We start from the raw sequence: 24,935 nt of genomic DNA on the forward strand, positions 1-24,935 counted from the left end.
TTCAAAATATTTATTGCAAAGAAATTACTTGTTCGCTGGAATATAGTAAGATGGCGCGGCGTGACACACTTTAATTAAATAAAGAAGAAAGAACTCTAAACGGGTGAGAGAGAAAGGACCCTGCTTTGACAAGTGTTTCCTTCACCTATTCCCATCATAGTTTCTCCGTGGTCGAAAAAGATATTTGTGTTTTTACGGTGAAATCATTATTTCGATGAAAGTGAGTAGTGTTACTCAGTGCTGAGGTGGAAAAAGGGGAAGGGAATTCATGAACGGAAAACTGAAAGGCATAGCAACTGAAAAAATGGTAAGTGAGAGCAGCAGATGAACACCTTGAGCTATCGAAAGTACGGTATTAATCCTAACCTCGCAAGGATTGCAATTTTTTTTTTTTATGTATGCTTCTACAAATGGAAACATGTTTTGCGTTTTAGCTTAACATTGATTTAACTTTTGATTTAAATTCTTTTGTCGTACTTCACACGGATGTCGATAACCTCTCTTCTTAGTTGCTTGAAGTAGTTCGATTTTGCCACATATTCATGTATTATTATTTGCTGTCATCGTTAAAAGTCATAAAAATATTGAAATCCGCCGTAGGAGCATGATAATAATCTGTTGCAAACAATTTATTCATTCCATATTTAAATGATTTTAAACGTTACAATTAATTTATGCAATTTTAAATAATTTTGCTTCTTTTTCTTATAATACTAAACATCGAAAGTTTATTATTTTGACAATATAATAGAATTATGTACTGTAAACAACAAGTATTCAATATACCTATAGGGTGGTTAAGCTGGAGAACAATTAAATTTCTCTTTTGAATTTGTGTACATTGTATACAGATTAAAGCGTGTTTGGTATATTATTAATACTATCAAAGTAAAGATATTTATTAAATTTACTCATTTATATTTATTTATGCTAAGTCTGTAAAATGTACAAATTATATTATTGGTTCTTTTAAATATTATATCCTCGAATATTCCATATTTGTTTATTGCAATTATATTGGATATGCAAAATTTCTTATAATCAGTTAATTATAAGGAGTATAACTGATATGATATGATATTAACTATGTTAATAGTACTTAACTGATAAGCAGTTTATGTCTCTGAAATATGTTTTGTGTTTTTATAAAAAGTAGCAATACCAAAGTTTTATAATGCATATAATAAAAAACTATGGTAATTAAATTAGTTTTAAAACAAGCTATTACATAATTTGCGAAGAACATCATTTTTAAGTAAATGTGTACATGTGTGCAAGCATTATGAAAAAATAAATTTTTTAAAGAAACAACACATATTCATTCTTACATATTAAAAATATTATCATATGGATAAAACTAAACATTGTCTATACATATTTTTTATCAAACTATTTAAGTGTTCAATTTTTTATCAAAATTGAATTGTGTATACAGGTTTTTTAAAAAATATTTTCTCTTATAATAATATATTGTTATAATTAATGCGAAACATAGTGAAATGAATTGTGATGGGGAAATTACAGTTTAATATTGAAGACAGCAATTATGAATTATTCATTAATGTAATCCAATATGAAGTATGTGCGGATTAAGGTATGGTAATCTCTTAGAGACTAGTGCAGTTCCAATATGCTTGGGAGTAACACGTACAGAGGTGACTGTATGTTGCTCCAAAAATTCTAGTGAACATAACTACATTATAAAATAAATGATTCTTTAAAAATATTACCTGTGACCATAGTACTTTGTACTTGTTGCTTTTCAATTAATTTCAATCTACTAAATAAGCCAAATTTTATTTTACAGGTCTCGATGATGCCATGGAGAAGTTTCCACTGAAAGGTACAAATTTGATGAACAATACATTCCCTCAGAATTATCAGAATACATTAACAACATACCAATCGCTCGATACGAAGGTACGGTTGAATAATCTCTATGAAAAAAGTTTAATTAGGAGAAACGAAAAAGAAAAATAGTAAAGGAACTCTTTTCCATGACGATAGGTAGAAAATTCAGATGATGTGCATTTTGTAGAGGATGCGCGATCGCGGAATCGAACTGCTGAACGTGATAATAATTTAAGCAGCGACGACGACATGCTGGAGGTTAATAACGTAGGTTCTCATCTTGGTGAGAATACTGGTGTATCGGATAATTGTATTCGAATCGACGATGCTTCCTCTCACAGTAAGCTGTTTCCATGATAATCGTGTTAGACAATCTCTAAACTCAAGTACCACTTTCACCGAATGTTAAACTTGACCTTTTCAGTTTCAGTTGATTCCGATGATATCCCTGGAATCGGTCAATATGATGATTTTCATACTATCGATTGGCAAAGAGATATTGCCAGAGATAGAATGCGACATCGATATATTGTTAAGAAAAAGCATGATTCCATCTGGGGTTTAATCAAGGGTGCTCACGATGCATGGTCTGGATGGCTCTGTGTTTTATTGGTTGGTCTCTTTACAGGAGTCGCAGCAGGTATTATAGACATAGGTGCCTCCTGGATGACCGACTTAAAATTTGGTATATGCCCCCAAGCTTTTTGGTTAAATAAAGAACAGTGTTGTTGGAGTTACAATGAAACAACTTTCGATGGTGGTAACTGTTCTCAGGTACGTTTGTTTTATTTTGAGATTCCTATGTTTCAAATGCTTGAATTTGATGTCTTTATTATTTGTTGCAGTGGAGGACATGGCCAGAAGTGTTTAGCCAGTCAAAAGATGGTGCGGGTCCTTATATGATCTCGTATATGTTTTACATAGCTTGGGCTCTTCTGTTTGCTTCCCTTTCTGCATCATTAGTAAGAATGTTTGCTCCATATGCCTGTGGTTCTGGAATTCCTGAAGTATGTACGAATAATAGAAAAGAAAGAAAAAAATAGAAGACTGATTCTTTCAAGAGTAATGTGTCAAAATTGCCTTGCAGATAAAAACCATTCTAAGTGGATTTATTATTCGTGGATATTTAGGAAAATGGACATTGATAATTAAGTCAGTGGGTTTGATTCTGTCAGTCTCAGCAGGTTTAAATTTAGGCAAAGAGGGACCAATGGTTCACATAGCTTGTTGTATAGGAAATATATTTTCCTACCTATTTCCGAAATATGGTAGAAATGAAGCTAAGAAAAGAGAAATTTTATCAGCTGCTGCCGCTGCTGGTGTTTCAGTTGCTTTCGGTGCTCCAATTGGGGGTGTGCTTTTCAGTCTTGAGGAGGTAAGTATACAAATAGCTGGACGAAAATACTTATAAATACAAAATTACCTAGAGAATTATAGTTTCAGTATTTACCATATAACTGTAAACAAAACATATTAATTTTCTAGGTGAGTTACTACTTTCCCCTGAAGACATTATGGCGATCATTCTTCTGTGCTCTGATAGCGGCATTCATTCTGCGATCGATCAATCCCTTTGGCAACGAGCATTCGGTGTTATTTTACGTCGAGTACAATAAACCTTGGATATTCTTTGAATTGATACCTTTCGTCATGCTCGGAATAATCGGAGTGAGCTTCCTCCTACTACCAATTTTTCTACATAAACTATATTTCCGTGTTGTCACCTTTATCGATTTTCTAGGGAGTAATAGCTACATTGTTTATCAAAGCAAATTTGTTTTGGTGCCGATATCGTAAAACATCAAAACTAGGTCAGTACCCGGTTACCGAAGTTCTGATAGTAACGGTTGCAACAGCTGTTATTGGATATCCAAACCCCTACACTCGGATGAGTACAAGTCAACTGATTTACCTGTTGTTTAGTCAGTGCGGAGGTTCGAACGCTGACATACTATGGTTCGTAACAGCTGTCTCCTTTTCTTTTCAATCACCGGATCACCAATGCGAACGCTAAAGAAAGTTTCTTCTCGTTCTTCTCATAGCGATTACAACAGAAATTTCACTGCTGTGAAGTCAGCGATTGAAATCGCTGCAGCTGGACCCGGAGTTTACAAAGCGATATGGTTGCTTGTGTTGGCGTTAATTTTAAAGCTCGCATTGACGATATTCACGTTCGGTATGAAAGTACCCTGCGGACTGTTTATTCCGTCGCTGTGCTTGGGAGCGATAATGGGCCGCATTGTTGGCATCGGAATGGAACAACTCGCGTACAATTATCCGCACATTTGGATGTTCAGCGAAGAGTGCTCGACTGGTGTAGATTGCATAACACCTGGACTATACGCGATGGTTGGCGCCGCGGCTGTCCTCGGCGGCGTCACCAGAATGACCGTGTCCCTCGTCGTGATAATGTTCGAGTTAACTGGAGGTGTACGGTATATCGTGCCGCTAATGGCCGCGGCTATGGCTAGCAAATGGGTCGGCGACGCTCTTGGAAAGCAAGGTATCTACGACGCCCACATCGATCTGAATGGATACCCATTCCTCGACAGTAAAGACGAATTTCAGCACACCACTCTCGCGGCCGACGTGATGCAACCGAAGTAAATCTCTCAGATTTTCAGATTTTCAGATTTTATCCTTTCTACCTCAGGAACGTCTCATTATTTCCCGATTAATTATTTTTAGGCGTAACGACGCTCTTCATGTGCTTACTCAGGATTCGATGACCGTCGAAGATGTTGAGAATTTATTGAAGGAAACCGAGCACAACGGTTTCCCTGTAATAGTGTCGAAGGAATCCCAATATCTCGTTGGTTTTGTATCCCGCAGGGATTTGAATCTCGCCATTGCAAACGCTAAACGCATGACAGAGGAGATCACTGGACAATCTTTGGTCTTGTTCACCAATGGAACTAACATTCAAAATCACTCCCCTCCGCCACTTAAGTTGAAGAAAATCCTCGATATGGCCCCGATCACCATTACAGACCAAACGCCCATGGAGACTGTTGTCGATATGTTTAGGAAATTGGGACTGAGGCAGACACTCGTTACGCATAATGGGTATGTATTTTGTAATGTTTTATTAATATCGTAATGTTGAATTTCAAGTTACTGCACGAGGTGTTCAACTAGAGGTAGCATCATTTTAAAGAATGATATTATATTCTAAAATAAGTTGCCAATAATGAATAATTAAATAATAGTTTTCTTGTTTATTTTATCATGACATAGAGAATTACCTCTTAAACGTGTTGCTATCGATAGTTGAATATCTGAGTGGATTCATACTTATTTATCATAAATCTTGTTTGCGTAGTCGACTTTTGGCAGTTATTACGAAAAAGGACGTATTGAGACATATGAAGCAACTTGACAACGAAGATCCTAACTCTGTATTGTTTAATTGAGATGTACATAAAAATGTATAAGGGAAATAGAAGAAGTGTTTTATAATGCTGTAGTAGGAACCGAAAAATTAGACCGACTGCGCTAACAGTATTTTATATTTTCATAAAGGATTCGTTGAAAGGGATGCGTAAGTTTATTAGTAATTTGAAAGGAGCAAAAGCAAAGCCGAGATATAGTTCTATTATACACACTCGAATACGTTGTACGATTTTCTTAATTCCGGAGTAGATTGATTTCCGTCGCGGCGGATGAGAAAGATAATTTTCGCGAGGTTTCTCGTAGTTAGAAAAATATGTGTACCGTTCTATCGCGAATATGATTTTCCAAACGAATAATGTACGAGTCATCTAATAAGGAAACACTAGATCAAATGCGAATACACTAATGCGTGAGTATAAAAACTGTGCTGTGTAGATATTAGGCAACTAGTTATTATTTGTGTTAGACGTGGCCGTGGGCCATGTTGAAATATTTTTTATCCTTAAGAATGTAAAGGAAAGTATAGCAAATACAATCTATATTTGAATAACAGAGATCGCAACACCTTTATTTAAAAATAAATAAAAAACGAAAAAAAAAGAGAAGAAAAAATCATTAATGTTTCGGACGTACTACATCTTATAAAATGCTTGAAATATTCGACACGTGTATTCGTACACGAAGTATGAGGATACACGAATATCATATGTGTGGATGTAAGCGCACGCGCGAGTGTGTGTCACTTCTCGTTCTTGATTTCTCTCGATGAACTTATAATTTTAATACGACTAGAATTAATTTAAGTATTTATACACCGACTATCGAGAGCTAGGCAAGGCGGTTTCAATTGGTTTCTTTTGAACCGGTGAAAAGATCAATGAGATTCGGTCGAGAATTTTAAAACTAAAATAGGATACCTGTTAATTAGACGGATCGTTTTCTTTGATTTTAAAAAGAACGGAAAAAGGGGGAAAAAACACGAACCAAAAATTCATATGTGATCGACGACGTCGAGTCTCAATATACATATGTACATATACGAATACAGTATGTGAGCACATATGCGACGAACCCGAGCATGCGGATGTTATGAGTACACCGACGTTACCGTGCATCTTTATATGGATATGTACCAATGTTGAACTACTAATGTAAAAATAAACATTGTTTACAATACAGTCTGACAGTGAACCATTCCCATTTCACGCGCGTAGCAACGAAACCCTGTATTCTGCTTTAACCAGTTAACTGTGGAATTTAGTTCGAAAAACTTCTCATACGTGCAATGAAATCAAATAACGAAGCGTATACTCGTTGAATGCAGGCCAAAAGTATTTCAAATATATCCTAACGAAAAACTAAAGCGAAACGAAGAATTACATGTTTGTCTCGAAAAATAAATAGTCCATCGTTGAAAAAGTTGCCACCATTAAGAGTTTTAAGTTAACTGGTTAATCTAACGGTATTTCGAAGGTGATTATAAAAGAGTATGAAGAGTTAGACAACGAGGACTAAAACTGTATAATTCATGGGATAATTAGATATTTTCAGTAGCGTAAACTGTTTACCACTTGTGTTTTATCTGTGGACTGTGTATCATTGTAGAAGCTAAGAAACTGAAAGTAAGAAAAGAAAGTAAATAATTGAAAGACAGTTGTTTAACGGAATATATTGAAAAAGTTGGAACCTTTAGAAGAAGACTCGTGTATCTTGTAAATTCCAATGAAAAAGCAGAATATTAGTTGATAATATATTAAAGGTAAAGATAATGGTAAAGGTGGTTGTCCGGATCACGTTTACTATTATTTTGTATAATTCAACTCCAGTCACGCGTTAAAATAATTTATATTCGAGAATGTACCAAATGATATATATATATATATTTTTTGCATTACCGTTGAATCGATGTTATTTGTAATAATATAAGTAATTTATAGTCTTTACGATAGTGCGTACGACACGTGTACTAGGGAACTATATTTACAAGTACATATGTAATTTATACAATCGAACGCTATAATCTTTTCCCTTCCCTCTTTCTCGATTTTTCAGAAATTCAAATCAAAATAGAAATTTCTCTGGTTTGTTAACGAATTCCAGTTTACCTAGCTTTCTCAGAGGAAATAAATAAGAATTTACAGTTACGAATGAATCCGATAAACTTGCGAATCTTTGATCGATTATTAAAAACAAAAGAAATCATTATACTCGAAGAACCACCGAAAGTAGTTCGGCCGTCGAGACCTCGAATCATGGGACATTCGCATCGACGAATAGGGAACGGGGATAAACTGACCTCACGGAATCTACGACATTATGCAGAAGCATCGAATGATTTCGATTGCCGAGGAAACGTACACCCGAACGCGAAGGAGCACGATCATTTCGACCGTCCGACATGCTTCCCTGAGAAGCAACCACTCGAGTCGATAGCACCGATATGCACGGTCGTTAATCGTCCTCGATATTTCTCGCTGGGGGTCCTTTAAAAATGAATAACCGCCCGATCGCGGTCCCAATCGAAAATTGGAATCTCCCTGGGTCGATGGATCGCGGCACACGTCGAACGGTTAAATATGAAAAAGGATTATTCGCTAGCGCGCTAAACCGCCAGCAGCGAGCGAGCGCGTCACGGTATTTACACGTTGCAGCTCCCACGCGTCACCCTCCGCCGAACTCGGTCGAAAGAGGGAAGAAAAGGGAATCGGCGATCCCCGTTCGAGCGAAATGAAAAATGCCAGGGACGCGAGTTCGACGGGCAACGAAGCGGAACGGAGAGAAAGGGAAAGCGAAAGAGATCGGTCCGGGATCGTTCGAGGGACGGTGTGCTCCCCCGAGGGGTACGTCAGCCGCGAAAAGAGCCGAAAAGAGCCGCGGTCGGCCGGGAGGCGGAGGGAGGAAAGTAGGGAACGTTGAAGTCTCGCTGGCCACCGCGATATCACCTGCAGGGGTCAGTCGTGCCGTTTGGTGGGGGATAGCGCGGCGAGGGTGGCGAAAGAGTATTCGTGCGGGTTGGTGGTTTGCTAGTTAGTTTCGCGGCAGCGATAACCCCCGACGCGCGTGTGCACGCACGGCTACGTTTCAACGTGTTGGAAATAAATTCGCTTGATATACAAGCGAGCTCGGGGGCGAGAGCTCGGGGGGAGCGAGAGCGGGCGAGCGAGCCGGCGCGCCGCGAGGGAGGAAAACAGCGAAGGCTGGAGAAAGAGAAATACGGGCCGAGGGAGGGCCGGAGAGTTGTGTGTGCACGGAGAGCGCGAGCGAGAGGGAGAGGGAGAGGGAGAGGGAGAGGGAGAGACGGAGACCTCAAAGCCGTTTTCCTCGGCGGTTCGATACGCGCGCGCGCGAAACGAATCGACTTCGTCCATAGTATCGTTACAGTTCTCGTCGGAGTCGTCCGTGATTTTGCACCCTTGGTCCGCCGAGCGACACGACCGTGCACCTCGAGGGGACTGGTGTATATGAGGAGGGCGCACCGCGGGCATCACTCCCGTTCTCCTCCGCGTCCGTGTTTCCGTCGGGCCGGCTGGCCCGTTCTCCTCGGTGTTCTTCTCCCGCTGGTCCGGCGCCACCCTCCGCGTCCGGTCGCGTACGTGCCACATTTTCCCTCTGTCCCTCCTCTGGCTCGGGCCGCGGTACCAACGGACACGCTCGCACCCCCTTTCCGCTGGTCGGTGTGTCAGCCTGCCGCCGCCGCCACCACCGCCGCCACCACCGCCGCCGCCGCTCCCCCTCCCAGCGGCGTCGTGTTCATCGGCAACGACGACGACGAGGACGACGACGACCACGACGAGGACGAAGTCGTGATCCCGTCCGAGCAGTGTCGTCGGTCGCACTCGGTTCCGCGACGCGGTACTCGACCGCCCCGCCGCGCGCCCGGAACAGGTGGTAACCATGGTTCGCGAGTGTCCGAGTTTCCAGTCGAAGCATCGGTGAGCAGGAACGGTGGAACGCGCGAATCCGCTCGCCTCCTCGAAGTCGCCGCCGCTGCTCGACGGACCACCCTCCGCGGTCACGGTGGTCGGCTGTCAAGCGAGACCGATCCGCAGGATTCTTCTTCCTTCCCCTTCGTCGCTGCTGCGATGAGAACACCCGCGGAATCGCGTGCCACCGATACACAGGAGTCGTCGCAGGACAGGCCGGATTAGGGGATAACGCCAGGCCAGCCAGCCAGCCAGCCAAGGGGTATCGAGGCAAATCACACGCAACGCCTCGTTCCAATTCGACCACTTTCTCTCGCTCTCTCTTTCTCTCCTTTTCTCTCTCTCTCTCTCTCTCTCTCTCTCTCTCTCCCGAGTCACCGTTTCTCTCGGTTTCCCTTTCTCTCTACCCTTTCCTCATCGCTCCTTCCCTTCCTTTCCGCCCGCTCTCCTCTTCCGTTGGTTCCTTCGTCGAGTTCTTTCCTCGGGTCACCTTCTTCCCGTACCTACATTTTTATCGTCTTCTCCCGCTTTCGATCTCTCCTCTCCTTACCTCGCTGGAGGGTCGAAGCCGCGTCGCAGAGCGGGGCACGATCGTCATCGACGAAAAAAGAAGAATCTATATACCGTATCTGCGACACACATTCGCTCGCGCTCAGTCAATAGCGGCCGCATCCTTTGAAATTTCAAAAGAATCGCGAACCCACCGTAGCAGGCAAGGTCCGCGAGCGCGGGGCGCGCACTGCGGGCATCGGATCGCGTCGGGGTGAACCTCGTCGACTGGTCGAACGTGAAACGCGGACAGGAGAAAAAGAAAACGGAAAAACGAGCAACCGGAACGAACAGCGGACAAGAAACAGGGCCGGAGAGACACGCAGAGAGAGAGTGGAAGAGGGAGAGAGAGAGCGAGAGAGATAGCGCGCTCCACGGACAGGGAGGAACAGGGAGAGAGAGAGAGAGAAAGGAAAAACAAGGAGAATTTCGGCCCCGTTGCGCGCCGCAGTGTGTAGTGTGGCTCCCGGAGAGAGGCTGACGGGCTAGAAACCGAAGCCGAGACGACGAGGGAGACGATGCTCTGTTTACGATCGGCGGCAGTGGATCTGTCGGATGGCGAGTCGATCCACGGGTTTCTCGCGTGAACCACACGGGAGCACGAGGTGGGAGAGGCAGAGAGGGCCGGAGAGAGGGCAGCAGAGGGGGCAGCAGAGGGGGCAGCAGAGGGAAACGAAGGGTAACCGCGCGTAGGCGTTCGCGACACGATGAAAGGTAAAAATTTCGGTGTGCCGAGGAACCAAAGATTCCAATGATACCTTCGCAAGGTGGCCGTGAGGGATGTAAAGGTTCTCCCAACCCTCCGAGCAACGGCTCCGAGGACAATGGCTTCACTAATCGACCTCGAGTGGCGGGCCTTTACGCGAGGAACCTCTCCAGAGAAGAGCTCGTTCGGTTCTCGTCGACGGGGGAGGCAGCTGCCGCCGCCGACGCCGCTCGATCCCGCGCCGGGGGCCGCGACATACTCGAGAGATCGCCACGGGACATCGGCAGCCAGAGGAGCCTGAACCTGCCCGCGGGCATCGCGGAGGAGTTCGAGCTGTCGGATCGCTCGAGGATCGGGGTTTCCAGGACGCCGCAGCCGCCCAGGCGAAGGGAAGCGACCGCGAGCCGGTACGAGCCGCGCTTCGACGGGTTCCTGGCCTTCGACAGGCGGGACCAGCAGCAGCACCACCACCACCGGCAGCGCGGCTCGCCCACCGAGAGGCCACGCTCGAGGGACCACTGGCAACAGGACGGGAACGCGGTGCGCGCGTCCGAGCCGTTTCGCGGCTCCTCGCACCGCGACCAGTCGTCCTGGGCCGACTCGAACCTCGACGATGCTGGCCAGCAGCCTCGCGACTTCAGGACGAGCCAGCAGCAGCAGGATGTCGCGGGCTCCGCTTCCGCTTCCGCCTCCGCCTCGATACTCATTTCGCCGGCCAGCGAGACCAGCGAGGGTCGGGACGCCTCGCCACCGGACGGAGGCAAGTCCTCGCCGCCGGCGTACACGGGCCTCAGCCCGCCAGAGTACGCCGGGCACGAGTACGAGAGCTGCGAGACGCCGTCGCCCATCTTCGCCAGCTACCCGCTGGCCTCGTACGCCGAGGAGACGCGCCACGGCCGGTCCAGGTCCTCCGTCTCGGAGGCGGACCGGCGCCTAGCGGCCGAGCAGCGGCTCGCCGAGTCCGACAGAGCGGAGGGCCCGCGTAGGTCCAACTCCTCGAGGGACGGCGCGTTCGAGGAGACCGCGGGCAGGTCCAGGGACGTCGCCAGGCTGCGGCCGCCGCTGACCGCCGTGGCCGGCACCTCCGCCGACTCCGGCACCGGCGACTCCGGCAGCGCCGAGATCCAGGTGGATCCTCTCGGCACGCCCCGCGCCAACGCCGCCGGCGAGATCAACGACGCGGCCAGCTCGCCCGGCGAGATCGGGAACGGCAACAAGTCCTCCTCCGTCAAGACGCCGACCGGCGGCAAGCAGACCGTCAAGCTCTTCACCAAGGAGAGCCTCGACCGCCTGGAGAACAGGACCGTGCAGCTCGTCAGGGATTACGGGTTCCAACCGAAGAGACGCATGTCCGTCGAGGACGGCGCGGTGCTTCCAAACAAATACGAACCGTTCCCCACCGAACTCTACGGCAGGCCGCTCGAGGAGATCGACAATTTTATTTACGACGAGGTGAGTAGTCCTCCTTCCTCCTCCTCCTCCTCCTCCTCCTCCTTCTTCTTCTTCTTCTTCTTCTTCGGGCACCCAGTTTCTCGCGGGCATTGTCTCCCGCCGAGATATAGGTTATTAGGCGAAACATTCAGCCGCGCACGGCTCGCGATGCTCCGCGTCCTCTCTTGATACGTTGGATTGATTTTACTCGAGAGCAATCTACTCGGCGAAACGTCTCTCCCTTTATCGGCCACGTTTATGCTGGAATCAATCGGGGACTAAACAAGAAGAACCCAGCGATTCGCGGACGTTCTCGAGTCTTCGAAACGACCGTTTCCGAAACACCTCCGGTCGGCCGTGAAAGGAAATGTTCACACTCTACTTGCTTAGACGATACGCGAAACGACAATACTTTCCGCTTATCACACGGTTAACAGTCGATAAAACCGTTATACTAAAAATAGCCGCCTCGAATTACCTCTAAATGGTTCGTTACGCGAGAAATCGAGCAAACGTTCGACGAGTTCGAACGCGAAATCGGTGGACTGGAATTTCGGTTACGCGAAACCTCGCAATCGAACTTTTCTTTTCCGTGGAACCGACTCCTCCAGTCCGTACAACGAAGCAGCCGGTAACCTTCCGCTGCGTTTTATATAATTACCTTATGGTATACCTTGAAAGTTCGGCTTAGAATTTCTCGTAGCCTCGGTAGTTTCCAAGATATTCCGCAAATACGTTTCATCAGCCTAACGTTTAACGGTTATCGCCGTTCCCGGGACACGGACAGTCTCCGGTAAACGGAATACGTGTCAAATATTTTTGCGAGAACCGCTCTCCCCGCGAAAGTTCCAAGAAAATCGACGAATGTCACTTCGGTATGTTCCGTTGTGAGCGACACCGATGTAGGTGGCCTGATTCTGCTAGGGCACGCCGCTCGTTCCCTCGAAAACATACTATTCGCTGTCATTGTTAACAATTTCGAGGCTCCATCGGTTACCGCGCTTCCGCCTAATTCTCCCTACTTACTTATTCACTCGCGCGTGAATCGCGATTCCTCGCGTTATCCGTCGAAATCGATTTCGCGCCTGGAAATGTCGCTTACCCGTTTAACTCGTGTAATTCACAATTATACGACGGACTCGTCGAATAAATAACATTCTTTTTCGATGACACAACATAACACTGTTTCCTCGAATTTTCCCATTTTCCGATTGCTATGCACTTTCAATTTCTATTAATACAGATCGCCCCGAAATCCGATCGATCGTTTACGCGTGTAGTTAATCGTTCCGTTTGACATTTTGACCGAGGCTCGCCGAGTATTCCTAATCTGCATGCCTATCCGTAGATTGCGAGCGTCTAGCCTTTTTCCGTTTCGAACGAAAAAACGAATTATCCCGACAACGTTGCGGGCAAGAACGAAGCATTCCGCGAAACGCGGCTTTAACGTTTACCAAGGAATCTTCGATAACCCGAAAATACCAGCGGTCTCGCAGCTTTGCAGATTTTCGGATCATTTCGATGGAAACCAGGCTGGGCTGTGTAATTTCTCGATACTTTGTGGTTTTTCAGGGTTAAAAACCGTTTAAACTTCAATTACCGGCTTTTCGATAGTTCCCTGCCCTTCGCTGGCTCCGATAGACGCGAGACGAACGATTAAACTGGAAATAACGTCGAGAAACGTTCGAAAACTCGCGGATTCGCAGGAGACTCCGAGAGTCTCGCGTTAGTTTCGGAAAGGTGTTTCAAAGGTTTCCCCGTGTCGGCTGTAATTTCGGAAACATAAAGAAAAGTGGGATACAGATATCGACGTTTCCGGTGAGCTTTTATTCCCAGGGAAACAACGAGCGGCGAGAAAAATTTCTTGACTCGACTTTCACCGGGAATTTCAACGAATCTCTAGAGTTTCGGGAAGAATCGGATTATTCGATGTCGGGATTTCCTCCTAAGAAATGTGTTAACTTCATCGAACGTATTGTGCACATTGTGTACATTGTGTACGGAAAAGTTGTTCTCGGCCAGCCAACGACGGAAAGTAAGATGAAACACCCCCGGCAAAGTGTGGACGATAACACTCAAAGAAATATAGTTCGCGATGAAAAAGGTGGCTTTACTATCTGTAGTTCGGTCTATCTCGTGTCATTTAATACCGAACGACCTGCGTACCGTGCCTCGCCGATATTAGACAATTTTCATATCTCTTTTTATCGGCTGCACCAATTACGGACATTTTTCAAACGAGTTTACACAATTAACCCTTTGAGAATATTTTTCTCAACAAATAATCATTATTTTCTGATGAAATATCAATGATACGTAACACTAAATTCAAGAAATGTTTCCTTGAATATTAATTCAAAGTTAAACATCGATCAACCACTTCCTCTCTTTAAATATTCTTGTTTATTTCGTTTCTGCGTCGGGAATCGAGGGAATCATTAATGATAATTTATTCCTTTTTCCGTTGAAAACCGAAGGCTTTCAGAAGCTGAAGTTCACGGTGTTATAATTTCTCGTTAAAACGACGATTTTAATCTGGAAACCGAGAACCGCGAATGTTTCGAATTGTGGGGATTGCTGCGGATCTTTCGATGCCACTGATACACCACGTGTGAAAGGTTAAGGGGCTGCTCGGTATTCGCTCGAATTAGGTCAAAAACGGATATCTCCCTTATTTCATATTTTTCTCTGGCGCGGATGCTCCAGAACGTCTTCCTAAACGAACATCCGACTAATTTCCGATATTAATAAAGCTACACGGGTTTCGAAGTCGAGCGTAGCTCCGGAAAAACGAAACGATGCGCACTGTTCCGGTCCGAAGATTTTCGTGACGTTTCAGCAAAAAATTCCATTCCCCTTGAACACGGGGGACTTAATGAAATTTAAGAAAAACCGTAATTGCAACGAATACTCGCGGCGGGATATTTTAAAACCTACATTTTTCACATTTTTCCCAAGTAAAGAATTCTCTCTCGCGTGAATTACACGTTGCGTTTAAGAACAAACGGGAACGGTTAACATTGTTCGCAATCGACGAGGAATCGATCTTTCAACCGAAACGCGTATAGTTTGGTATTTTTGCAAAATTCGATTCCGATTAATCGCGTTCGGCGTAATTACGTGGGATTCGCTGTTTCGTTCGATTACGCGAGGTATCGGAATATAAGAAAGTTTTCTGAGCAACTGTTTAGATTACAGGGACACGGAACGCTGTGCTGCGGATAATCCCGCGACTAAGCACAGCAGTTTTTGTCCGCATCCAGTCGAAACAGCGCAATCCGGGGCAGCACGGCGAGACTTAATTAAACTGCTGATTTCGTCACAATTTCTAATAGTGCCGTTCGCCTCTCCCTTATAATCCGGGAATGAAGTTTCCTCGATTTACAATTCAAATTGCTCCAGAAACCGCCGAACAGATGCTTTAATAAACAACTTTAACGTTTCTCTATCGAGCCGTCGAGCTAAGGCTAGGCTCACGCGTCGCTTTTACGCGTGCTGAATTTTATAAAGGTTATTTACCGAACGCTCGCGTCGATTCTCGATCGATGCACGAGCGCGTGCATCCTAATTTTCGAATCTCCGATGCCCGAGATCGAAACGGAGGGACGTTTTCCAGAAACAGAGTAATTGATCTGTAGGGTAAATAGGTGCGAGTAAACCTACCGTTGGAGGGACGCTTCAACAAAATTAAACTGTGTCACACGACGTGTCATTAGAACGTGGGAGAGTCACTGTCTCTTCGCATTCTTCGATGAATGTTTTATTCGACCGTTCGTCGAGCCAGTAGATTATATTAAAATTACAGCCAACGATCAGATTATTTGCGATCGGAACAACATTCTTCCTCGAATACCGTCTGAAACATCGAAAATATTACGCGGTAATAACGCGTACGCGCCATGAAACATCTACAAAGCGTTTTTCTCGAAGCCACGTTTTTCAAGCCGGTTGACCTGATTTCTAATACAATCGTAACCCGATTACCTCTAAATTATATACCTTTTCCTGCCGTGCAAATGGATAAATTTCAGTAATATTTCCCTGCCTCGCGGTGAACCGACTAAACAAGTTTCTTCTCGAATGAGGTTTATTTCTTAAATCGACTGCCGATTCTTAATTAGAATAAACGTCATTTTATCGGTCGCGACGGCAGTTTTGAAAATTGTTTAACGGCGTAGGAATATTTATCGAATATCGACATCGATGCGTAAATCGAGAATTATTTAAATGTTTCAGTTACGAATAAGAATATTCATTGTTATCGAAACGATGTCATCATTTCTGCTCGCGTACTTTTTAAATGTCGGTTCTTGTAGCTGACAAACATTAATCAAAATTACCTGCTCGTTACGCCTGAATACGCCCTTCTAACTGGGATGATTTTAACACTCCGCACAACAATTATCCTCATGAAATTTCACCCGCCTGTTTAAGGGTTAATTACCATGGCCTTGTTACCGTTCCGCGGTTCCGCAACCTAACGTGTCTTAAAGGCCTCGTATAAATAAAATAACACTAAACGAAAGTTAATATACATTATTTAAGTAATAATTTAGGAATAAACAAAGTGAAGTTTAAAGAGACTCGTACAACTTTCGAAATTAGATATTTGATCGTATCGTGTGTTTCATGATAATGATATTGATAATAATAATATTATTACGGTTTTTGAAAGATACAATTTCACGTACGACGAGGTAAACCCTTAATGATTCTCGTTAATGTTATAAACTCGATCTTACAGTTTCATTTATTGGCGAACGCTCGAGTAATTATTTATATTTTTGTATCGTCAAGCTAATAAAAGGATCTCGTAAGTCCGTATATAATTTTCAATAATCGATACCTCAACCGGTGGAATTAAATAATTTTGTGTCGAGTCTCCTTCTCATTCCCATTTATATTCTTATCAATTTTCGTGCTTAATTACTTTTCATATTAAGCTCGCGATGTCTTCTTTCCATAAATTTCATTGTAATAAATTCTATCGCGTACTAGCATTCGTTACAAATATTAATGTGCAACGAAAAAATACGTTTCAGGATGAAATCTCGCGCTAAAAAAGAATTTCCATTAATATTGATCGTCGATTGCTTACTATTCAAAGTTAACCCAAAAGTCAAAGTTAAACTGTACTAGGCAAAGACTCGATCGAATGAACCTAAAAATAGAATGAATTATTTCGGAAACGTCGAAGACTCCCGCAAATAGTTAACAACGGAACATAAAACTAACATTCGCTTTGGAAACGAACGAATTCGCTTTCCAGAAGTCGCAGAAACTCCGTCGCGAGTCTGTGTCAATGGGTCAATAATAAAATGAAAATAGAAATAGAATAAATCGAGTTTCGAAGAAAGAAACGAAGGCAAAGGAGCCACCCGTCCCACTCGGAACAAAGGGCTGTCCTTTATAGCCGCAACCGGAGGACACGCGGCATGATCGCCGTATTAATAGGTTAGTCGGTGTGTGACATAGTTGTGTGCCCCGGCTGAGGAAACTGCCGTCTCGCTCCGCAGTGATAAGTGGTATAGGCGAGGGACAAGTCAAACATCGTAGACGGCTCGGGATCAAAGACGCGCGAGAAAGGAAAGATTAAAAACGCAATCGTCAGAATTGACGTCACCGGTGTGGCGAGCCAGCCCCGAGGGTCGGGCCGGCGAGATTATCGAGGCTTCGGCCCCGGAAATTCCCAGGAAAAATACGACCTTTTCTCGGCCACGCAGGACATTCCTTCGATCCACCTAAACGCGGCAAATTTCTACCGTTCGCGTTACACCACGAATCACTCGCGCACCACCCGCATCGATTAACTCCGCTTTCGGAATTTTCACAGATTTATAAGGATTTCGTCGTTCGAACGCTTTATTGGCCGTCTTAACGGTTCACTGGCAACTAAACACTCATTAAAACTCATACACTGTTGAAATACTTTGTGAATTTTTTCGGATTTCTTTGGATTTGATCGTTGAAACGCTTTATTGGCCGTCTTAACGGTTCACTGGCAACCAAATACTCATTAAAACTCATATACAGTTGAAACGCTTTGTGAATTTTTTCAGATTTCTTTGGATTTGATCGTTGAAACGCTCTATTGGCCGTCTTAACGCTTTGACTGCCAACGTTCATCGAAACTCAGTCGAAACTGTTCTTCGTTAAGCTTTTTCCCATTAGAAACTGAAGAGTGAATATTCTTCGTAATAATTGCTCTACTATCTTCCTTATACCTCGTACAGCCAACGAAATTCGGTTTGCTCGATGCGTCACCGAGGAAATGTTCAAATTTCAGTCAAAGTATCACCGTGTTATATTTCAGAGAAATTTCATCGTGACTCTGTACCACGAAATAATAAAAAGTCACATTTCCGAAATGAATATGCAACCATCGCGTCGGTTTCCTCTACTTTTTGTTCCGCGGAGTTAATCGATTCGTTCGACGAGTGGCTCGAATAACCCCCGGGATAAATTCCCTTCCGTTTTCGCCGTTAAAAATAACACAAAGACTTATCCCCCTTTTTTTAAAAAAAGAAACAAGACGAAAGAAGCGAATTCCTTTCCTTCGTTTACTCCCCGTTATTATTAGTTGCGCGGCAAGTTTCTCACAAAGTGGTGTTCCTTTTGTCGAAGCATTGACAATACCTCTCGATATTATTGTACAAATAGAAGGTTATTAGAACGAGGTAGAAAAATGGAGGGAGGCGAAGCACGAACAGGAAAATAAGATGGGCGCAACGAATGAGTAATGGGCGAGGTCCGGCTGAATGGCAGCGGCCGCCGTTACACGGGCCTCGGGAAAATCGAGGGAGAAAAGTATTTCGGACACAATCTAGAATATTAGACGCTGTACGGCCTGGATCGAACATGTTCAATGGCGAAGCAAACGAAACGCTTTTGTCCCGCTTTCGCTCGGAATCGGATATTCCAAGTCCGCGCTTGAATTTCGAATGTCGACGAATACGGCGTATCCCGTTAACGAAATTGCTCTTAAAACGAATCATTTTAATCGCGCGCACCGAAAAGCGTAACGACGCGTCACACGGAACGAAGAATGAAGAGTTCCTGACACTCTGCCAAAGTATTTAAGTAGTTCGTTAGCAACACTCGGTTTATTATGGTAATAATAACGATACATATTTCATGATGGTCTAGCCGATGCATACAAGGCACGAATGCATAAAATCCACCGGTTAACTATAGCTCGAGTGCAGATGTTTATACCAACGTTTCTATTTGCATCGACTGTTTCGTTCGGTCCGCTAATAAATATTAAAGCTATCCCGTCGACGAGCTGCCAGCGCGGTCCAAATCGAGAACACTTCTCCGCGTTTCCCTTTCTGCGAGTTGGCGAAGATCATTCGCGAGCTAGAGGAATGTATCATCGAAGCGAGCTTATTTGTTCGATTTTTAGAACGAGTTCAATCTGTCCACCGTGGATCTTGAATTCAGTTTCGAAAATCCCTCTTGATATGATATATTCCAACGAAAAGCTACGGTAAAACGAACAGTGACATACTCGCCTGGAAAAATTAAAGGCCGACTTTAACGCGGTGAAACGCAATTAACCGGTTAACAGCGAATTAACCGATCCGAGCGAAAACTTTTAGAAGCGGTAGATTTATGTTCCACGTGTACGTTGACCAAGTTATCGTTTCGAAGAGAAATAAATATTTTTATAGAAAATGTTATTCCATCGCGAGCCATCGCAAAAATAGGTGGTCATTACTACATCGATTTTATACCGGTGGCTTCGTGACTACTCCCCACTGGTTCGTATTTCACTGATATTGAAATATGCGGTTTCAAGGCGATGCCGCCGGGAGCCAAAGGGTTAACACGTTCACTGCCACGTTGGTCGCCGATCGGCTTCCGAACTCCTTGGAAACAGTTGCAATAAGAAAACTGCTGTCAAACGTATTTCGTAACAACGTAACATCCGTGATACCGATTCATCGATAATTAATTCTACTAGCATTCTACGAGCATAGTGCAGGGGAGAGATGACCCACTTTGTTTAAAACAACTGTTACACAAGAAACATCGTTACCCAACGAAACGAACATTCTTTTCTCGAATGTGAACGCATGCAAGAATAGTTGAATAGGCCTTTGTCCAAGATTCGGTGTATCGCTCGGAACGATCGAAGCTACAGATATTCAACGATGTAAATCGGGCCATCTACCCTAAAATTCTCAAATATTTTCAATGCTCGTGTCAGTGATATTTACGATGTATTGAAAAAAAGTGGACCATCCCTAATTCTCGATGCAGCGAACGTGTTAGCGTCTCGAAACTCGCCAATGAAATTTTCCAGAACCGACAGTTGCGTTACTCGCCAGACTTTTTCGCGGCGGCGTTTAAAAGTTTCCGCTAAAGTTCGAATTAAAGGTGGAAAAAAGTGGGAGACCGAGCTGCATCGTTAACCCTCGTCGGAGTTGTCGTTTTATCGCGTTTCGCGCATTTGCATAGCTCGTAAACGGATAAAGTCCGCGGCCGGATATCACGATTTCGGCGAAACGCGCGCGCGGCCCGTTGTCGATAGTTCCGCGGGCCGGTAATGTCAGGCCGTTGCCAGATAGCCGGGCTGACAAAACCACGCCCGATAACTGGCATCTGAAACGGCCGCTGGAAATTGGCACAGAAATAAGAGGAGCGTGTTTGAAAATATCGTAACCGCCCCGCGATCCGAGGCGGCCATTAAAATGCATTCGCGCGGCGCGGCGCGGCGCGGCGCGGCGGCTGGAATTGCTGGAATCGCGACGCGCTGCGTCATCGCCGCCCGGTTTTAGACCTTAAAAGGCGCTGCGTGCACGTCACTGCCGGCCAATTTTAGGCCCGCCAACACGGAAACACGCGTCATCGGTTTCCTAGCCGTATTAATAACCGTTCTTCGGCTGTTCTCTTATTTTTAAGAGACGCCCGCGAACCGACGCGGCGTCCATCGGTAGGTCAATCTACCTACCAGCCGTTTTATCAATCATTAACCGCGGCCTTGACACGGAGAGGCTACCAAGCATCGCACGTGCGAACTTTTTGTTTCCTTTCGTTCTGCCTTGTTTTCCTGGAAGAGACGGTGGAAAAGTTCCCGGCAGAAAAACGAAAAGTTTCTTCAAAGAATCGACTGAAATCATTGATTAGTCGAGCGTATGGCTTGCCAGCGGGGACGCGGCGGAAAGGGAACGATAGCGGAATAGATATTCCACTGTTTAAAATAGATTGTTTAGGAAATAATCAGTAGTTGAGTGTCTCTTTTCTATTCTGTCGTTTGTTTAATCTTTCGATGGATTCGACGAAAGGGTAGCGATTGTTAGCAGTTAAGAATAAATTCACTATTGTGGAATTATCTATATAAATTGTATTGTTACTATCGTTGTACCATATGTTTTTCAAAGAGAACAACGACAATGAAATGCCGTTTTTCGTATGTTTCAGACGTTTTGCGTGGTTTCCAAGAGATTTCGTAAGAACTACATCCACAGGTTCACAGCGACGAACAGTTGGTTCATATTCTCACCGTGGAATCCTATAAGACGGTACTGTATCTTCCTAAGTACGAATCAGTACTTCGATTACATGGTCATGGCTACGATAATATTAAATTGTGCCTTCCTCGCCATGACGGAAACCATCGAGGAAGCAGAGTAAGCTCGCCGCAGTGTTTTCATTAAAACGCCGCCGCTCGAGAGTGTCCAGACACTTGCTAATTACCAACTGAGCGTACCCCGAATAACGATCAACCCTAAAATATCATATGTAATAATTCTGTAACGCTTATTTCAAAATTTATCGCATCATCCCCTGCGCGATACGATTTACTGATACTTGCCTTTCATTTTCACAAACTTTTTGAAATCTAAAATAACGATTAGATAATTATCAGTGGACATTTCGCATTGCAACTTAATGCGTAATTTGTTAAAAAACATTATCCGAATGTTTCGAAACGAAAGAACCACGGGAAACCCAGTTGTTCGAGGGTTAATTTCAGAATTAGCCGGTGCATCGTAATTAAGAAAGGCACTCTCATTCCTCGTTCGTTTATTCGTTCACCTCGGCAGCGAAATATATTATTCATCGACGACGGACACGACCGATCTGTTATATGTAAAATACGGATACACTGCGCAAACTGTCTCGTTGCATGCGGTATGCGCAGCAAGGCTGGATTCGGTATACTAAAATAAGAAAAAACAAGTGTGCACCCGATATGACCTTGTTTTCGAGTTACAGTTTACTTTGTGCCGCAACAATCTTTTTCGTCAATAAACGAAACGTGGCTACGTGTGTAGAAAATAGAGAAAAAACACACACACACACACACACACACACACAACATTTCTCCGGCCTTGTTGTCTGCGAAACTTTAGTCGGATTAGATCGGGCGAATTTGTAAACAGTACGCGAGTTATCGTATCGCGTTAGAACCGAGGGTGGTGCCCACTTCGATGTTTCTGAATATAGGTGAGCAACTATAATGCTACAACACAAAACAAGCTGTAACTCGTAAACAAGGTCGTGTATCGGCCATATGTTTATATGCACTTTTTTTCTACTTTTAGTACACGGAATTCGACCCCGCCTCTCGCGTACAAGGAGACACCCGGCGCGTTGCTTTTCATTCCAATGCTGATCCTCGATTATTCCCCTGGATTCTTATACGACAAACTTGCGCAACAATCGCGATCGCGAGAAATACGATTAACCAGTTAACTGTGGAATTTAGTTGGAAAAACTTAAAAAAAAATGGAACGAATGCACGTAGATATTTTAATGAAAGATCAAAGCAAAACAAAGAATTACAGGTTTATGTGAGAAAATAAAGGATTCATCGCTGAAAGAATTAGTATCGTGTCAAGCTTTAGGATGACGTGTATACTCGTGAAACACAGTTAACTGGTTGATTCTGAACCCCTCGCGCCTTAACCCCTTGGCGTACTATTTACTTTCGGAATTAAGCTCGTGTAACATTTTACTATCGACAATTTGGAAGAAATGCAACGAAATTGTCCATTCTACTTCAAGTGGAAATTTCATTTGAAGATAATACGTTGATAATAGCAAAATATTTGTGTTTTGATCCGTGAGTAACGAACAATATTGATTGTTGCTAAATTAGTCTAGAAATCTACGAGTCTCACTATTTTAAAATGAATTTAGGGAACTTCAGTTTGAATTGTTCCTTCTGGAGATAAATTAAATATTGATTTTCCAAATTCGAAATAGAATTTAGAGACGATGTTTTGCAGTTGTGAGAAGTACCCAATGTTCATCACAGGGATCGATAAACGTAATTTCAACGTTAACGAATAACTCTGATTTCCGTTTGTTACAATAAACATTGTTGGTTTGCTTTCACTGTAATTTATAAAATGCAATTAACCCTTGATCATCTAATCTGGGACACAAGAAACGACAACGTAATCTCAACGTTAACGATTAGCTCTGATTACAATAAATGTTGCTTTGCTGTTGCTCTAATTTATAAGCAAGATGCATTAAGAGAAATCATGAATGATATTTCTTTGATTTGTTTAAAATAATGCTTTTATTGCATCTTAAACTGCACGAGCAATAAGAGTTGCGGTGTAAGTTTCTTCTCGACGGTTAAGGGTTGATTTCGATGTTAACGCATTAAAATAGACAAGTAAATTTCCGTGCTAACTGTGGCAAAAAAGCGTTCGTTTACATAAGAATCCGCAGTCTATCGATCACTCTTGATTTTCGTCTTGTTTGCACCTGCAGAATCACGCGCAATCAATATTCTTCAACCCTTCGCGAACCAAGATTTTCCAAAGTACTAACAGCGTACCTCGCGGAACATTGCATTGTTCATGAATGCTTGGGGCACCGCGAACAGAAAAATTATAGGTTCTTCTCTGTTTTCATTTGAATAATTCAATTATTCGTGTATAATTTAAAATCCAAGACGCAACTCGCGAGGGATTGAAACGCGGCTACTGCATGCAGTCGAACATCTCCTGTAATATTAATTCCGAAGTGAGGCTCTACAACGTTTTCTTTCTTTATTTCGAGATCGAAGCACCGTATATAAAATAACTGATCGCATAATCCTATCATCGAAGATCCAGGAGTGACTAAAAATAATTCGTTTAAATACCGAATAAATACGCAGCTCTTATTCTCTCTATTTAGTCACCGGTACATTTACCTTCTAAACATTCTCTACGCAAACAATACGGTATCCAAACTCTTCGAATCCCCTAGAGAAAACAGTGCACTAGAAGCTGGTAGCTACGTAATCGATACACAAAACGATTACATAAACCGGCGATGATCGGTACGTCGGACAAAGCGACGGCAACAACAATGCAATTGAACCGAACGACGCGACGTAAGAATCTTTTCTTCGAGGCGCACTCGGCGGATTGAAAATCTCGTTCGGACGTGGCGAAAGGAGAGCGTGAAAAATTCATTTGCACGTATTAGAGATTCAAGTGTCCGGGTACTCTCGAGCGGAAGTGGCGGTTTATATTTACCGAACGCCGCCTTATATTCGCCGGGCGACTCACCGGCGGTCCCGCCTCGCCTCTTTCTTTCCAGATATATATTCCTAGCTATATACACAGCCGAAATGGTGATCAAATCGATAGCGAAAGGATTCGTGCTGAATAAGTACACCTATCTGCGGAATCCCTGGAACTGGCTGGATTTCGTGGTGATCACCAGCGGATACGCCACTATAGGGATGGAAGTAGGGAATTTAGCGGGGCTGAGGACCTTCCGAGTATTGAGGGCTCTGAAGACCGTTTCAATTATGCCTGGTAAGATCCCGAGGAACAATCGGAACCGCGTCCCCATCGATTCCGTTCGCAAACAACGCGCCGGACCGCGGACGTTCCTGCAAACATCCATTTTTATTCACCCTCCCGTTTGGTCTCCAATAAAATCGGAATCTTCCTAATCTCCGTCTAATCCTTTACCGAGTCGCTCGTCGGCGCGACGTAATCATCGGACTGCTTCCATTCCGACGGATTTTCATGGTGCAGCCGACATTCCAGGTACAGCTGCGCGAAACGCATCAGGTTGAACGCCGCGCGATTTCATAGAGCAAAGTACACAAAATGGGA

At 44.0% G+C, this 24,935-nt stretch overlaps 2 protein-coding genes across 10 annotated transcripts in view; both read left to right on the forward strand.

Annotated features, from left to right (window-relative positions):
• Positions 1-36: 36 nt before the first annotated feature.
• On the forward strand, positions 37-6,422 carry ClC-c (chloride channel protein 3). Of its 3 annotated transcripts, none has more exons than XM_031982018.2 (11): positions 37-307; positions 1,808-1,920; positions 2,039-2,191; positions 2,276-2,625; positions 2,697-2,858; positions 2,939-3,226; positions 3,337-3,519; positions 3,593-3,807; positions 3,894-4,454; positions 4,540-4,917; positions 5,174-6,422. In XM_031982018.2, exons 3-11 carry the CDS (start codon positions 2,101-2,103, stop codon positions 5,262-5,264), a joined length of 2,319 nt encoding a protein of 772 aa, XP_031837878.1. In that variant the 5' UTR covers positions 37-307; positions 1,808-1,920; positions 2,039-2,100; the 3' UTR covers positions 5,265-6,422. The 3 variants fall into 3 exon arrangements, with proteins under 3 accessions (XP_031837878.1, XP_031837877.1, XP_031837876.1); XM_031982017.2 differs by having other exon boundaries at positions 50-307; positions 2,008-2,191; positions 2,282-2,625; XM_031982016.2 differs by having other exon boundaries at positions 51-307; positions 2,008-2,191.
• A 3,080-nt stretch (positions 6,423-9,502) lies between these two features.
• Positions 9,503-24,935, forward strand: part of LOC116429262 (sodium channel protein 60E) — a 40,298-nt gene continuing 24,865 nt past the window's right edge. For all 7 annotated transcript variants that reach the window (XM_076366176.1, XM_076366177.1, XM_076366178.1 and 4 more), the window contains exons 1-3: positions 9,503-11,874; positions 21,280-21,488; positions 24,409-24,629. In XM_076366176.1, coding sequence (XP_076222291.1) covers positions 10,468-11,874; positions 21,280-21,488; positions 24,409-24,629 — 1,837 coding nt within the window. In that variant the 5' untranslated portion in view covers positions 9,503-10,467. The remainder of the gene's footprint in view (positions 11,875-21,279; positions 21,489-24,408; positions 24,630-24,935) is intronic.

Source organism: Nomia melanderi, chromosome 3, assembly GCF_051020985.1.
Source record: "Nomia melanderi isolate GNS246 chromosome 3, iyNomMela1, whole genome shotgun sequence".
NCBI classification, from domain to species: Eukaryota; Metazoa; Arthropoda; class Insecta; order Hymenoptera; family Halictidae; genus Nomia; species Nomia melanderi.